A 17,086-nucleotide genomic window follows, 5' to 3' on the forward strand; every position below is an offset into this window, starting at 1 on the left:
TTTCTTTAGGGTATGCCATTGAATCTTCAAGGTTCAGGTCTTGTTTGCAAACTCATTTTTAGTTGAATAATATTTGTGTATTTGAGTCTACAGTTCACCTCCAAAAGTTACTAAACTTTCTTACTCACTTTTTTCTTTTCAATATGATATTCAATTTTAACATACTCAAAACTAAATGGCGATCACTTCTTATTTCAAATCCTGTGTGTGATATTGTCTCCTTAACCAGTGTTAAGATGTTGCTGACAAATTAGCATTTATTAAGTCTTTTCTGATTTCCTGTGTTTTCTCTGCATATGAATTTGTGCACATATTTATGTTGAAATACATTGTCAGTAATGATCTATGTCCTGAACAGAAATCTTATTGAATTTGGATATGTGTCTAATCATTGTTTTTTTTTTTTTGAAAGAACAATTTTTAATTCAAGAAGGCTTTGAAACATGAATTAAAAGGAAGTGTTTGTGAAACATCTGTTAATATTAGGGAAACAATCAAGCATTTGACATAGATGAAGTTAATCTCTATTCTGTAATATTAATCTTATTTTCATCCAGTTGAAATTGTTAAATCCTTAAGGTATTTTAAACCTTAAGTAAAACTAGAAAATATTGATTGTTCTTCATCTGCCTTGATTAATAAAAAAAAATATACTTTAGAGATTATTATTATGGGCTACTCCATGGAATCCTTAGACTCATCGAGGAAGGCCCTAAACATCATGCCAAGACCTATCCAACGTTTGTGCAGTATCTATCATACTTTGCTTTGAACTCATTCACAGTCATGACACCCACAACAGACTCTGGCAACCTATTCCACTCATTCACTGCTCTCCAAGCAAAAAAAAAAAATCTAGTTGTAACACCTAGGTTGTTAACTACACTCTCTCTCAGTTTCAAACGATGGCTCCTAGTTCTCAGACCACCAGACCTGTTCTGAAAAATTTCTTCTGTATTAATCCTGTAAAAACCCTTCATTAATTTGTATGTCTCAATCATATCACTTTTTTTCCTTCCCATTCTGGTTTGTTATTAGTTGTTCTAACTTAGGCATTTTATGCATATTCTGACAATCAACAGCTTCTCCCACTAAAAGTTCTAGTTTCCCTGATTTTGCACATCCACTTTCACTTCATTCAACAACACTTTTCCAGACAACACCAAATCCATTCAGATTCAAACCACCTTCCTGTATAAGTTCTCTCACCCATCAAACTCCCTCCACATTATTCCTCCTGTACATAACCTACACATTGGTTGTGTAGGTTATGGCTCTACTTCTCAGCTCTGCTCTGTCATACTGTGGGCAACAGACTGTCTTAATTTTCTCACCCTTTTCTTTTGCAATTTCCAGTAATTCTTTCATGCCCTCCCTTATTCCATACTTTTCTCCTTTCAAATCACTCATTCCAGCCAAAACAATCAGCTATTTTACTTTACCTTTTTGTATCACTAATATCGTTAATTTTTGCACCTGGGAAGCACAATTTTGTTAATCTCTCACCACTAATGAGTGCTTTCTACTAAAACTTCTCCAAGACATCTAAAATATTGTTTATTTCTTTTTTTTCATCTCACCTTTATCATCTCCAATAATACCTTTTTAAAGTACTCTTTCCTCCATCTCTGAGTTTTTTCAATATCATCCCAAATATTTTGCCACCTCCTGATATTTATTTTCTGTGTTATGATAAGATTCCTCTTATGATAGAATCACTCTACAAGACTTGCTCCTTGAATTTTCCTTCTCTCTTAGTTGAGCATTTATTTCTCTTTTCTCACACTGACCCACTCGCCAAACGTTTCCGCATTTGTTGCAGCTCCCCCTTCATCCTGTGTATCACTCCATGTAACTAAGCTATCTCCCTCATTATAGCCAACTCTTCATTCTTTATATCCATCATACTACTATTCTTTTGATCAACACTTTTGCTCTCTCTCTCTCAATTGTGTAACTTTTAACCCCTGTTTCAATCCTATCTGCTGTTACATTGTCACAGACATTTTCATGCATATTTTTTGTTCTGTCTGCCACTTCAATCTTTCTTCCTGACCTGCACTTTTGAGCTTGCTTACATTTAATTTTTGGTGCACTTTCCCACCACTAATCCATTTGCCTTTGTAATGTGTATATCTAATAGCAGAAAACAGAAACAAATTAATCAAATTACTGCAGCTACTAATTGAAGGTAAAGAATTTGGATTAGATATAAATGCAAAAAAAACCAAATTTATGAAAATTTCAAAAGAAAACAGATCCGAGCCAGAAATATTCATAAAAATATGGAACTTGAACATATAACAGAATACAAATATTTAGGCACCTACTTACTGCAGATGGAAAGCAAGATAAAGAAATAAAAATAAGAACAGCCATAGCTAAAGATGCATTCTGGAAAAATAAAGATCTGCTCAGAAGTTCTGTGAGTATCGAGACAAAGAAAAGAATGATAAGAACATTAGTGTGGCCAATTTCACATATGAAAGTGAGAACCTGGATATTCAAGAAGAGAGTTAGACAACAGATAATGGCCTTTGAAATGTGGTGCTGTAGGAGAGCTCTGAAAATCTCATAGACAGAACATGTACAGATCTCCTTCAGAGAATAAGAACACAGAGATCTTTATTACAGGAAATGATCCAGAGAAAGATGAGATTGGTGGGACATGTACTGGGAGGTTCAGCAGGACAGAGGATACTAACAGTTTTAAAGGGAAAAATATGGGAAAAGGATCAAGAGGCAAAAAACAAAGGACATGGCTTGAAGATATAAGATTATGGACAGGATCACATGGCTGTGCAGAAACAAAAAGGAAAGCCACCAACAGAGAGAACTGGAAGGACATGGTGCTGATCCTTGTTTTGTTTTTTTTGAAAGAACAATTTTTAATTCAAGAAGGCTTGAAACATGAATTAAAAGGAAGAGTTTGTGAAACATTGGTTAATATTAGGGAAATAATCAAACATTTGACATAGATGAAGTTAATCTCTAGTCTGTAATATTAATCTTATTTTCATCCAGTTGAAATTGTTAAATCCTTAAGGTACCTTCAGTAAAACTAGAAAATGTTGATTGTTCTTCATCTGCCTTGATTAAAAAAAAAAAAGAGACTTTAGAGATTATTATTACTCTCACTGAGTAATAATAATCTCTAAAAAAAGAAATGTGTACATCTCACAGACAGTGCACTGTATGAAGTCCTTAAATGTTGGATGGTTGAATTCTTTAAACAACGATGCGTTAGACGCCATTGTGTTACTTCGCATTGGTGCCGTGTGCTATGCTATGCAATGCAACTTACTATGCAGAAAGATTATTAACTATATTGAAAATAAAACTTTTAACTAATAACACTATTTTTTTTTAACTAAACAACTTGGCTTTCTGAGCTCTCCGAACATAGGCCTACCACCATATGCCACCTGATGGTGTATCCTTACGTAAACAGAAAATAGATATAAACTGAGTCTTAGAAAGTTTCAAGGACAGTTCCATTCCATGTTTGTATTAAAAGGATAATTAGTTCAGGAAGTTAAAGTGGATGGGGTGGCTTTAAAGTGATGCTACAGTTTTTATGTACTAATGCCAGAATTATCAAGAACAAGACCGAGAATTTATGGCATTGGCTAGTGTAACCTTGCCAAAAGTTGTAGGCATTAGTGATACTGGCTAACAGAAAATGATGCAGTTACAGTAAGAGAATGTGAAGGATTAAATATTTCCAAGGAGAATAGAAAAGATCGGATGGTGGGAGGGGTACTGCTGATGATAACAGATGAATTGCAGCGAGTAAAAATAGGAGACAGTCAGGAGAATGACTGTTCTTTTGAAGCAGGTTGATTGCTGCTATAGGCCAGAAATAACCCATATTAAAATGGAAACTTTTGTTGCTCGCTCTGTTCAAATTTCCCAACCCACATCTAAACCATGATTCTTCAAGAAGTGTTTCAGGGTTGTCCAAGAAAAGCAAACAGTCTTTCACAAGTAGTTTGAAACCAAAACACCAGATTCCTCCACAGCCTACATACACAGTTGCCTACAACACCTGTGAAACCACCAATAAAAGGGCAAAGTCTAAATTCAATAAAGATAAATGCAGAAGGCTTGCTGCTTGTGCCACTGATAGTTGTGCCTTCTGGTCTCTCTCGCCAAAGCTCTTGTGTGCAACTTTTGCCTGTCTGTGTTACCACCTCTGTTTCACCCAGTGGTAGGATTGTAACATCATCTAAATATAAGGCTGATGTCTTGGCTTCATTCTTCTCTTCTAACTCCTTCATAGATGACCATGACAAATTACTGCCTCCTTCACCTAGAAGTGCATCTCATGTTGCCTGTAACTCTATTAGAAAGACATCAGAAGAATCTTGAATCCCACCCATTGTGCTTAAGGGATGAGCTCCTGAACCCTGTTTTTATCATCTGTTCACTAAACTGTAATCAGCTGGTATCCACCCTACAGCATGGAAGAAAACCCATATACGAGGTGGAGCTATTAGATAATGAGACTGGTTGCAAAAATGTGGTTTATTATTACAATTGTACAACTTAATTGTTAACCCCTTCAACATACTCCCCTCCTCTATCTATACACCATTGCATACGAATTTTCCATTGTTGGAAGCAGTGCTGCAAATCATCAAGTGTTATCTGCTTCAGTAGAGTTGTCGTTTTCTCCTTTACCTCATCCACTGACTGAAAATGGGTGCCCCTCATTGCAGACTTGCAGGAGAAGATCATCACATGTGATGAGATGTGGATTTTCCAGTATGATACAGAAATAAAGAGACAATTGATGCCATACTGGAAAACTCCCACGTCACCGAGAATGAAAAAAAAAAAATCAAGAATGAGCAGGTAAAAACTGCAGGCAATGCTGATCGTTTTTTTGATATATATATATATCAGTGGCGTGGTAATGGTTTAATGGGTACCACAGGGTCAGACAGTTAACCACATTATTACCTTGAGGTTCTGGCCAATGAGGAATACATTTTTAGATATTGGAGTCCATATATATATATATATATATTAAAGATACCAAGAAATTTTATATACTTGGTTTTAATCCTTTTTTCCCAAGTAAGCAATCAAGCCAAGTTTGTGCCTGAAGTATTTTCAGGTCTGAGGCAATTCGTGGTAAAGGTGGCATAAGCTCTGATCACTTGCCTAAGTATCCCATAATACAAAACACATATCCGTAAGGATATGTGTGGTAACATGGATCACAAAGTGGATGCTTGCCCACATAGAACCCATGCGGAACGGATGCGAGGTGCTATCAAACCTGTTGTAACCATATCATCAGAGAATTCCAAGACGACAGAGAAGGAAGATTTCCTAGTTCTTCAAACACCACCTTGCAAGGCGACGACAACAGGAAATCAAGCCGCCTTCACGAAAACTTCACTAGGAAAGATAGACAAGTGATCAGAGCTTATGCCACCTTTACCATGAGTTGCCTCAGACCTGAAAATACTTTAGGCACAAACTTGGCTTGTTTGCTTACTTGGGAAAAAAGGATTAAAACCAAGTATATAAAATTTCTTGGTACACCCGAGGTAAAAAACTTTTTACATCTTTCTGTCATCCTGAGATTTTTATTTAATAAGGTCAAAGCACCTTGTGGCAACTTGTATAGGTAAATATAAGTTCTGCATTACTTCAACCTTGGTATCACCACCTCTGGGTCTGGCTCCCACTGATGAGACCTTAATAAAGGTCTCATCAGCGTGTGGTAACTGGTCTGGGTAGTGATACCTTCGCATAATACATAGCATTATACATGCCCGTAAGGATATGTTCTTTGTATTATATGATACTTAGGCAAGTGATCAGAGCTTATTCCACCTTTACCATGATTTGCCTCAGACCTGAAAATACTTCAGGTGCAAACTTGGCTTGCTTGCTTGTTTGCTTACTTGGAAAAAAAAAAAAAGGATTAAAACCAAGTATATAAAATTTCTTGGTATCTTTAACGTATAGTACACCCAAGGTAAAAAACTTTCTACATATATATATGTGTGTGATAGATTTTGCAGAGGAATTTAACAAACTTTAGCAAAGTGTTTCTACATGTGTGGTTCGAACTACTTGAATTTAAGCTTTTAGTTCAAACATTTTAATCCACAGAGTTGGAATGCAAAATGCAGTTGTCCATCAACCTTGACACAGCTCTAATGAAGGTCAGGTAATATGTGCTATGATACTTTAAAAACTTCCTTTAGATATATTTTTTTAGTTATTGAAAAATCAATTATAGAATAGACCTACACTTATCTGGGACAAAAAGGCAAGAAAATATAATCAAAATTAAAGTGAAAAGTTCCTCTTATTCCCCCTAAAGACCTTTGATGACCCTCCCCCCCTTGGGGGGGGGGTATGCATACCACACTTTGGGAAACACTCATAATTTTCCTTAAAAGAACAAACAGCCTCATTCTTTTCTTTAAGATGCCTGTATAGTAACCACATGTTTGGCATAGAGAATTAGTTTTATTAAAATAAAACTCAACTAGTTAAAAATTATGAATTTCAACAGTAGCATATAATAACAGAGTTTTGATCCATGCTTATCTGTGTGTGAATGTAGGAATCTCCCAGTGGTGGTTGGTTCTGTATACTAGTATGTTTAGCCTTTTTTCCTCTTAAGATAATTTCAGGCAGATGTCATGGTAGGGTAATTTTGTCTAAATGAAGTTTATGTTTGTGTACAAGCTGTTAAGGAAAATTTAGAAATTCTGTAATTCTTCGAATTATGAATATTTCAACATCATAGCCATGATTTTGCTTAATGATATTTTTTGTAGCTTTCTTCTCAAAATTTTCCATAAATAAGTTCACTAGGACCACAACAAGGGATGTATTCTTCAACGTTCTTGACACTATCACATTATAATTTAATATGATAGTCTTTTTTTAATGTCACCTCTAGGAACATTGTTGGCAAAAAGGCTGACAATGTAAATACCTGATTAGAGAGAGATTTAACTAAGTTGGAGATGGGGGAGTCTCTTGCATCTACAATTGAATGTAATAGGACTTTTGGAGCTCTATAAATTCTCAGGACTCGAGGATGTTTTAATGTTAGAGATTTAATTCTTCCAGCCATTTCACTAACTAAATTGTTGGTTTTGTTAAGCATGTGCCGCATGGATCCAAGTTTAAAGCTTTGTTGGTGTTTGATATTTTCTAATAGATTGTTAATTTTTGTTATGTATTCTTCTAAGTTCTTGACACTCTCACATTATCTTCATCTGCACTGAAGATAATGATGTTTTTGTTGTGTTGAAATTATTTACAACCCATAATTCTGATTTAGGGATATTTAGGTTGTAATTTGGCTCTGTGTAACAGGGAAACACTTTGAATGCAAAATAAGGTCATCAAAATCTCCCAGAAGTCAGTGTGATTAATTTTCTGTGTTTCTTGCAATGTCTACTTCTGGAATATTACAAGAAGTCAAAGTGGTCTAGTTGTCTTGAATGTTTTTCTTTTCACGTTGTAGCCAGTTAAAGCTCTTGTTTAAATTATCTTTCTTTCTATTAAAAAATAGTATGGCTTTGTTGCGTGTTAGTTGTTTACAATGTCCATAATTTTGCTTATAGTGACGCTGCTAAGTCTGACTGAAGGGAGATCATCACGATAAATTTTTGACAGTTCCAATCTTGTTGCTGTAGTTTTTTGAAAAGAGCCATCTCTGTAAGTTTGTAAATCTAGTGAGTTTTGGTGAAATTTAATGTATGTTTTAATCTTACAAACTTTGGTATTATATCATTATTCCTACATCATACTAATTATTAGTTTTAATAATGGAACATGTATAGACCACAGTAATAACTTTAATTAAATAAAGGTACAAATATTTTTTACTGAAAGTAACAGTACATCCTCAGTGTAGAACAAACAGTTAAAGGAATGGAATACAAAGTACAGAACAGTCGTGGGTCACCAATTAAATTGTTGCTGCGTGCTAGAAGATTAATTACTAAAATATTATTAAATAATTCTTTGAAGATGATTATTTCATTGATGGTTACATAAAATAAGAGTCTCCCAAACTTTTGGGGGAGAGAGACAGTGATTTCGATTTAAATTTGGCCCATGTAAGAGGGCTTCACAACTTTCTTTAAAAAGGCGTTCATCAACCTACATCTGTGGAGAAGACAAGCTTTATCCCATTGGATATTATGATTAGTGTCAATGCTATGTTGTGCTAGACCAGACTTATGAAGTTTCATGTATTCGATATGATATTGATGTTCCTTCATTCTTTTTTTCCACAGAACGGCCTATTTGTCCATAATAGAATAAATTGCATTCACATGGAATCTGGTAAACACCAGCCAATGATAGAGGTGACAGTTTGTCTTTTGTAGATGGCAACAAGTGGGAAATTTTGTTGATAGGAAAATATGTGGGAATAAGATGATACTTCTTCAAAATTCTGCCTATAGGTTCTGAGATGCCTGAAATGTAAGGGATTGGAACTCTGCGGTATATTTGTACCTTTATTTAATTAAAGTTATTACTGTGGTCTGTACGTGTTCCATTATTAATTATTATGTCACAGGTACCTCTAAAGATTCAACTAATTATTAGTTTTAGTATAAAAATAATAATACTGTATGCTTAATTTTTGGTTGCTATATCAGCATCTTAGCAAAGTTATTAAAATGCAGAAATACCACACTAGAACCTCATTGTTTTATTGCATTTTGGCCTTGCAAAGTTGGAAAGTCAATTAAAAAAATGTAAGACAGAAAATAGACAATATTTTATAACTATACAGCATTTTATGTGTTTGTAGATTGTAATTTCCTACACTTTATTGCAGTGAACTGCAACTCTAATCACAGAAGGCTCATTTACAAATGCAGTATTGGACAGCAGGTGTCAGTTGGATGATCAGGAGGACCCCCCCCCCCATGTTTCATCTTTGAAACAAATGTGTACCCGAATCGAATTTAATGAAATTTGTGAAAAATGTGAGCTAATTAAAAGTATAAATGATTTCAGAGAGAAAATTAAGATAAAGCACCTAAAAAAATAAATTTTAAAAACAGCAGATATGACCAATTTTTATTAAAACAGTGATGTAATTGACATATATATTTAAGATTAAAAGTATTAAAGAAATTTATTATGAATTAAAAAATAAAATAAAACTTATCACTGCAGATCTATCTACCGACTTGTAGTTTGGTATGACTTTGGTACCAGGTTCTTGTTCTTAGACGTTGTCTGAATTGTAATCAGTAAGAAATCCTTGATTGGTATCTGAAATGCCATGCTTGATATAAAAGTGACTTATCGGCATATGTAAAATTGCACCAAGAATAAAATGTTTCTCTTTCACTTTCAATTATTTTATTTTATTTTATTTTTTTCATGTTCAACTGTTTTCATCTAATCTTTTCCTTAATTTGTTAGGTTCATTGTCTTGTTATAGCCATGTACTTGATCTCAAAGAAATCTTTACAAGCCTAATTAAGACATTATGGTTAATCCTATCTTCATAGTTGGCTAGCTCTCTCAGTTGCATGTATTTTCTGACAATCTGTCTGCTTTGTGGTGTGAAAAATCCTGCCACCTCCATTTTATTCTGAGACCTGCCAAAACTTCATTTGAAAAAGCCTTATAAAGGTAAGGTTCTTGCATCTTAGATGGAATTCCAGCACAGGAATTTCCAGTTAAGGTCATTATTTCTGCAGAATTACTGAAAGAGCTGTGATGGTTCTGTTTCGTTTTATCCAACAACCACCTGATAAATTTATTGCAGCCACCTACCATCACTGCTAATATATAGTTTATAGTATGTATCTTCAGTCATCTAAAGAGAATATGCCATGTGATTTCTTCCCGAGCCTGAAAAAAAGTTTTAAAAAAAAGTTATTGAGCAGTTAGAAATTTCTAATCAAATAGACACCATGATGTATTTAATACTAATTGCTATTAGGCATTTTTATACATGACCTTTCTTTATTCTTTGTTGCCTTTTGGCTGTACAAAGTTGGTCAGTTAGCTGTATGAAACTTTAGTTTCTAAAGTGTTGTAACCAGTTTGTTAAGTAGCATGATATAAAAGCATGAGACTTTTCAAGTCTTATGGTTTTTTTAATTTCATTTGTGTATATCTAATGATCCTTTGAATTATTTTTGCAGAAATCTAGAAATACATGGAGTGATGCTGCTGGTAGTGTTGACATAAGTGTTGATAATTTGAGTCCGGCAAGTAAATATGATAAACCCGTTGCACCAAGTATGAATCAACTAGCAGGTACATTTTTTTAAAAGAAAAATAAGTGTTCACCATTTTTCTGAGTGAGGAGAATGTTAATAAGAATCTTGTTAAAACTAGAGAGAGCCTGTTTATATAGATGGATTCTCAGAATTTTATTAATAAGTTTTTGCAAATTGATGGGTGCTCTGATCTTTGCTGAAATATGTAGTACACAAAATTTTATATTGCTCAACTTTTTTTGCAAGTATTTATAGTCTGAACTGTTATAGCATCTGCATATTGTGAATTTTACTGATAGAGTATAAAATTTAGTTCCAGTTATGTTATTATGCTAATTTGTCATATTTTATCACTGTATTATAAAATACTTTCTAAATTTGCTTTATCTTGTCCTCCAACCATTTTTTTTGTTTTAAACAGCTAGTTATTCAAGAAAGTTACCTAGTTATGTTGAAATTATTACCTTTATTTTATTCTAAAATAAGCCATTGCACTGAATTCAGTTGTTGAGTGAATCATTGTTAACCATGCTACCAGCCAAGACGTCTATAGACGTCAAGGCTATCACGGATGTGAAGTGCATATTAAAATTGTAATACCATTGATATTACATTGAAATATATGATGGATACAAAGCATATGAGGATGCGTATTTGATCCACAATGGCCAGTAAGGTGGTTAAATGATGCCTGCTACCCACCTAGCCAATCTGACCGGCTGAATGGATAGTGCTTTTGCCCTCTAGACAAGCTTTAGGTTCAAATCTCACAGTTGCATATTTACCATTGATTTTAGGTGGTAGATAAATTTCAGTTTATTGCCTGGTGTGAGACCAGTACCTTTCTTATTGGAAGCCGGAATTTCTTTGCAAAAGAAAAGTCCATATGTTTTTAGAGCAGGATTATCTAACTCTCAGCCCACTTACAGCACTAATTCATAAGTTTCTAACCGTTCACAAACAGAACTCAAAGAAAACCTACCCTGTGGTGTGTGTGTGTGTTGGGACTCTTGTTTCTTGTCCCATGCTATCAATTGAAAAAATAAAAAAATAAGTATATATATTAAATCATAAGTCTGTTACTATAAATTTAATATTTTTCTCAGAATTCTGAGATTAAGCTACATAATGTCTGCACATAGTCCAGTTAAGTATTATGACTGCTCTGATAATTTTGTAATTCCACTTTGCTAGGTGGCATTTATATCCTGATGAACAGTCACACCTTGATTCAAGTGTGTGACTGTTCATTCCTAGCTGCTGGTGGATGTAGGCGAAGGACTGATGGACCTAAAAAAAAATAAACAAATAAATAAATAAAATAGAAAAGAGGGAGGGAGTGATTGTAGGGATACTGGTTGCAGTATCCAGAAAACTCTTGGTATCATAGGCTGTTTGCAGAGTGCCATAGTTAAGGTTCCAAGAGCAGAAGAATAATGAGCACAACAGTAGTCACCAGCCAGTGATGGATGCCCACACCTCATCATTACTTGTAGTTGAATGCAGGTTTGTCTCCCACTGACAAAAACATATGGAACAGTTGACCATGGAATTTAATTAGTTTCCCAGACCACAAACCAGTGGATCCTCCTCTGTATGGGTTTAATTAAGCATCTAGTCAAGGTTACAAGTACACACTGACTTTTTTTAATTGGAAGGGGAGCAGTGGTTGGTGCACCATACCTTTATTAACATTGTTGTACAGACATACATTTAGAAATGTGTAATATTCAGTAATTTTATATATATATCTTTTTTATATATATATATATTTTTACATGTTTATCTAGTATTCAAATAAGCATAGTTATTTAATGAAATCTACATTTTTCATACATCTGTTAAGATATTTGTTGTATAAAACAGTAAATATCTTAACTTTATAATCATTTTGAAAATTTTAAATTCTTTCATGTTTACGTATTAACATGTTCGTGCCAGGCTGTGTTTTTGCACAAGTCGTATGTGAGGCAGGAACTTGCTTGATCACTTTGGGAAGGCACATTGTTACAAAGTGTTAAATATATATAGCATGTCTGTTTCAATTTTTTCAGTAGGCTTTTATTTCTAAAATAGTATTTTTGAAACATCTCATCGTTATAGAAAAAAATTATTTGCTTTTAAAAAGTTCATGTCATGAATTTGTTAGTTTCTGCACCTAATGAAGTACATGTGAATGAATAAATTTTCCTTACTTTTGAAATAAGTTAGCATATTGTATTGTATTTAGTGCTACAGTAAAACTTTGGCTTACAGCTATGCAGTATGGAGTTCCATGGGAAAGGATGTTTTTCAGTATATATAGGAAGATTTTCATTCCCATTGCCTTTTAATTACACTAAACACAGTATGTTGGCTATCTTTGTACTTTATTTTTTGTTGAGTACTGAGCTACCAATATACTGGATACACAATCAGGAAGCATGAGACAGTTTGACCTTGCCCATCGCAAACATGATAAATAAATAATTTCGTTTACTTGGTTTTATCTGACTTGCATAGATATTCTTCTAAAACAAAAATTGTCTTGAATCATAGAATGAAAAATGAAAAGATCCTCATGTTAGAGGATTAATGGAATGAAACTGCACTAAGAAAGGATTAAAAATGTTTATTTTTTTCTATATTTCATCTCAGTCATTGAGATATTGTTAGGGATTACAATATGAGACTTGTAACATACACAAAGACAAAACAAAACTAAGAACACCTGGATAAAAGACTTCTGAAATGAAATCACAAAAAAAAAAAAAAAAAAAACTCCTCAAACCTTTCAGTTCTTGTCTCCCTGGATATATGATTACCAAAGATATACAAACCCAATTCCCCCTAAGACCTATAATAGATACCAAAGATTCCCCATGCTATAAATTAACAGAACAGTTAGCAAGTACTCTTAACCCTATCACTGGCGATACCACTTCTTATATATATATATGTAAGAATGATCATTAACTCAGTTAACATGCATATTTTTATAAAGAATTGAATGGCTAGAACCGAGATTTAAGTTAAAAGGTTTTAATATAAAAACACGACTAGTTTCGGCTTGTAACAGCCTTCATCAGGTGACATTATAAAAGAAAGAAAAAACACTAAAACACTGAAGCTTAAATAAACTATGAACATCATAGAGAGTCTCTATACATAATTGACATTAAATCGTTGTGGTTGTATTTAAAGCTGTTCTTTCATTAGTTGTATTGTTGGGAAAGTGCATGCTAGTAGATGAACGAGAGAGAAAAATCATGGAATCTAGAGAAATCATCTTCAATCCTGTTCGTCTAAATAATAACTTGAGCTACAACCTCCCAGATTGTTATTCAGCCGTAATCATGTACTGGCATTCACGAGATGCTACTAGCACGCACTTTCCCAACAATACAACTAACGAAAGAACAGCTTTAAATACAACCAAAACGATTTAATGTCAATTATGTATAGAGACTCTCTATGATGTTCATAGCTTATTTAAGCTTCAGTGTTTTAGTGTTTTTTCTATTTTCTTTCTTTTATAATGTCACCTGATGAAGACTGTTACAAGCCGAAACTAGTCATGTTTTTATATTAAAACCTTTTTATTTAAAACTCGGTTCTAGTCATTCATTTCTTTATAAATATATATATATATATAAATCCATTTTAAAACTTTCATTAAGAATTTAATGTTAAATAATACAGATATTTTAGTTAGCTTTGATATCACTTTGCTGGTCACCAATATTCCCTTAAATGACACCTTATCACTTATAAATTAAAAAGGTTTTCCTTTTTGATATTACATCTTTTTTCCTTTGCTATCCATTCTGGATATTTCTGTTGGAAGTACAAAATTTATAAACAGATAGAGGGTACCTCTGTGGGTTTCTCCCCTCTCACATCCCCTTGCCAATTTTTGTATAGAATAGTAGAATAGTTTTGAATAGTAGAGTATTAAGTAGAGTGATGTGAGCAAATATCAGAATAGGAGAACTAGACAATGACACTTATTTGTGCCTATGGTCCCACAGAAGGCTCTACTAAGGTAGAAGTGGAGGAATTTTATGAGGCTGTAGAGGAAGAAGCAATTGACACAATGAAAAAGGAAAAGATTTTGATCTTTGTTGGGGATCTAAATAGCAGAATAGGAAATGCGTGTCAGACATACAAAAATATTTTGGAAAAATTTGGAAAAAAGAGCAAAGCTAATAATAATGGCAAATCCTAAACAATGGTCTAACATAAAAATGTGCACAAATTCACATGGAGAGAAGAGGCAAGGAATAAGAAAATTCTCATTGACTACGTTATTGTTGATAGTGATGTTTTCCCATTTGTGCAGGAATTAGAGTGTACAGAGGATTTGAAATTGAAGGGATCACCATTTAGTCTTGAGCAAGATAAAATTGAATTTTATATCAAAAAGAAGAATATGTAAGAAAGTTTTAAAGTGAATAAAAGTTGAACAGCTCTCAGATGTGAACCGTAGACAAAAATACACAAACATTATTTAAGAAAAAATGAACGAGTTTGAGAACAGGAACCAAACCTCAGAGAGTCAGTGGCAAATCCTGAAGAAAACATTGATTGATTCAGCCAGAGAGGCATGTGGTGAAGTTGTCTGCAAGGATAGAAAAATCAGAACCCCATGGTGGACACAGGAAGTTAAAGCGGCAGTGAAGGAAAAGAAGAAAGCATATCAAGAGTTCATGGCAAATAAGTCAGCTTGTACTCTTAGAGAATACAGAGACAAATGTAGGAAAGCTAAACTCTGTGTAAAACTAGCTAAAGAAAAGTCATGAGAAGACTTTGGTAAGACCATAGAAAATAAATATCAAGAAGGTGATTCCAGAATACCAAAATATTCTGGAAGCTGTTGAAGAAGCTCAGAAATGGAGGAAAGAGTGCTGTAAAAGGAATTAGAGATGATAAAGGTGACATGAAAACTAGAGAAAAAGATATCCTTGATGTATGGAGTAATACTTTGAAAAAATGCTAAATGAAGCAATCAGTGACAGCACAGTAGTAGAAAATACTCAACAGGCATGCAATCAGGAATGCATATTCATACTTGAAGTAGAAAAAGCTATCAAAAACTTGGAAAGGCAGCTGGAGTAGATGCTATTTGACCAGAAATGCTCAAGTTTGAAGGTATAAAAGTCTTACACTGGCTGCACTGCATAGTTCAAAAGGCCTGGACAGAGGAATGAATTTCAGATGATTGGAGTAGAGCTGTCATTGTACCCATATATGAAAAGGGAAATAAAACTGAATGTGAGAATTACAGAGGTATTTCTCTACTGAGTGTTCCTGGTAAGATTTATGCAAGTATACTTGAGAAATGGATGAGAAAGATTGTGGATGGGAAGCTTGGTGAAGAACAAGCTGGATTCAGGCTAAATAGCAGCCGTCAGGATCAGATTTTCACTTTACGACAAATAGTTGAGAAATCATAGGAATATAACAAAGATCTGTATTTAAGTTTTGTAGAACTGGAAAAGGCACATGACAAGGTGCCAAGAGAGAGAGAGAGAGAGAGAGAGAGAAGCCCTACAGTTGTGTGGTTTCAGTGGGGCATTATATCAAGTAATACTTAGTCTTTATTTGAGTTGTAAGTCAGCAGTTGGAATTGAAGGAAGTGCAGGAAGATAGTGTATCTGGTGTCAGACTAGGATGTACATTATCCCCTCTGTTATTTATTATTTATATGGATATCACATGAAAGAAAGTGATATTAAACCTGATATCAAAATTGGCTATGTTAATCTCAGCTCTTTGCTTTTATGCAGATTATGTTATCCTTCTAAATAAATCCAGTACAAGTCTGAAAATTCCCTGACTAAATTGAATAACTGTTCTCATAGATATGGTATGAAGGTCAGCAATAACAAGACAAAGACAATGAAAATAGGCAGAAGCATTGAAATTATCAACTGCATTTTGAATGGAGAACCTATTGAACAAGTAAAACATGTAAAAATCATGCCAAAGTTTCAGCTACTTAGGCATGATTTTTAATGAAGATGGTAAATTAAATATAGAAATAGACAACAGAATCAACAAAGATGGTATGGCAGGTCAAATGATTAAATTGATATGGAATAAGAGAGAAATTAGTCTAAACACTAAATTAGCTGTATACAAGACGGTGTTCAAACCCATTTTAACTTATGGAACTGAAAGCTGAGTTATAAATAAAACTCTTCACCAAAGACTAGAGACTGCAGATATGAGAGTCCTGAGAAAGATTAGATGGTGTCAATGGCAATATCATATTAAAAATGAGGATATTAGGAAAAAACTTGACATTGTTAGCATCCATGGATGTGTTAGTGGAGAATCTCAGGTGGTATGGTCATTTAAATAGAATGGCAGACGAAAGATTAGCAAAACAAGTGTTCTCTGTCAGGTTGGTAAGATAAAGATCTAGAGGAAGACCAAGATATAGGTGGATTGATACAGTAAAAAATGCCTTAGAATACAGAAATATAAGATCTGATAATGTTGGAGTTTTGACAGGTAACAGATTGATTTTTAGGAAAATTGTAGATAGGAAGTTAGTAATGATGTAAGTTTTTCATTCAGTACTATCATATCCTGTACACCCGTTGAGGGTACATATCAGGAATTTGATGATGATGAGGAATTATACTTTGAAAAACAAGCTCTTGACTCAGCCCTTCTCAAACTTTCTATCTGGTTAAGATATGTTGATAATGTGTTCTCTATTTGGCCTCATGGCCCAGATGCATTATATTCTCTCTTTTCTCACCTTAGTAGTCTTGAATCCAGTTCACCATTGAAATAGAAACTAATAATAGTTTAGTCTTTCTAGACATCTTGGTAAGATACCTACCTGTATTCTT

The 17,086-nt window shown here is 33.9% G+C and overlaps 1 protein-coding gene across 2 annotated transcripts in view; it reads left to right on the plus strand.

The window, feature by feature from the left end:
- lqfR (clathrin interactor lqfR) overlaps positions 1-17,086 on the plus strand; it is a 364,785-nt gene that overhangs the window by 313,587 nt on the left and 34,112 nt on the right. For both annotated transcript variants that reach the window (XM_090391640.1, XM_090391641.1), the window contains exon 10: positions 10,164-10,278. In XM_090391640.1, coding sequence (XP_090247766.1) covers positions 10,164-10,278 — 115 coding nt within the window. The remainder of the gene's footprint in view (positions 1-10,163; positions 10,279-17,086) is intronic.

This window comes from Typopeltis vanoorti, chromosome 4 (genome assembly GCF_054136105.1).
Source record: "Typopeltis vanoorti isolate ZY-2024b chromosome 4, IOZ_Tvanoo_1.0, whole genome shotgun sequence".
NCBI lineage: Eukaryota > Metazoa > Arthropoda > Arachnida > Uropygi > Thelyphonidae > Typopeltis > Typopeltis vanoorti.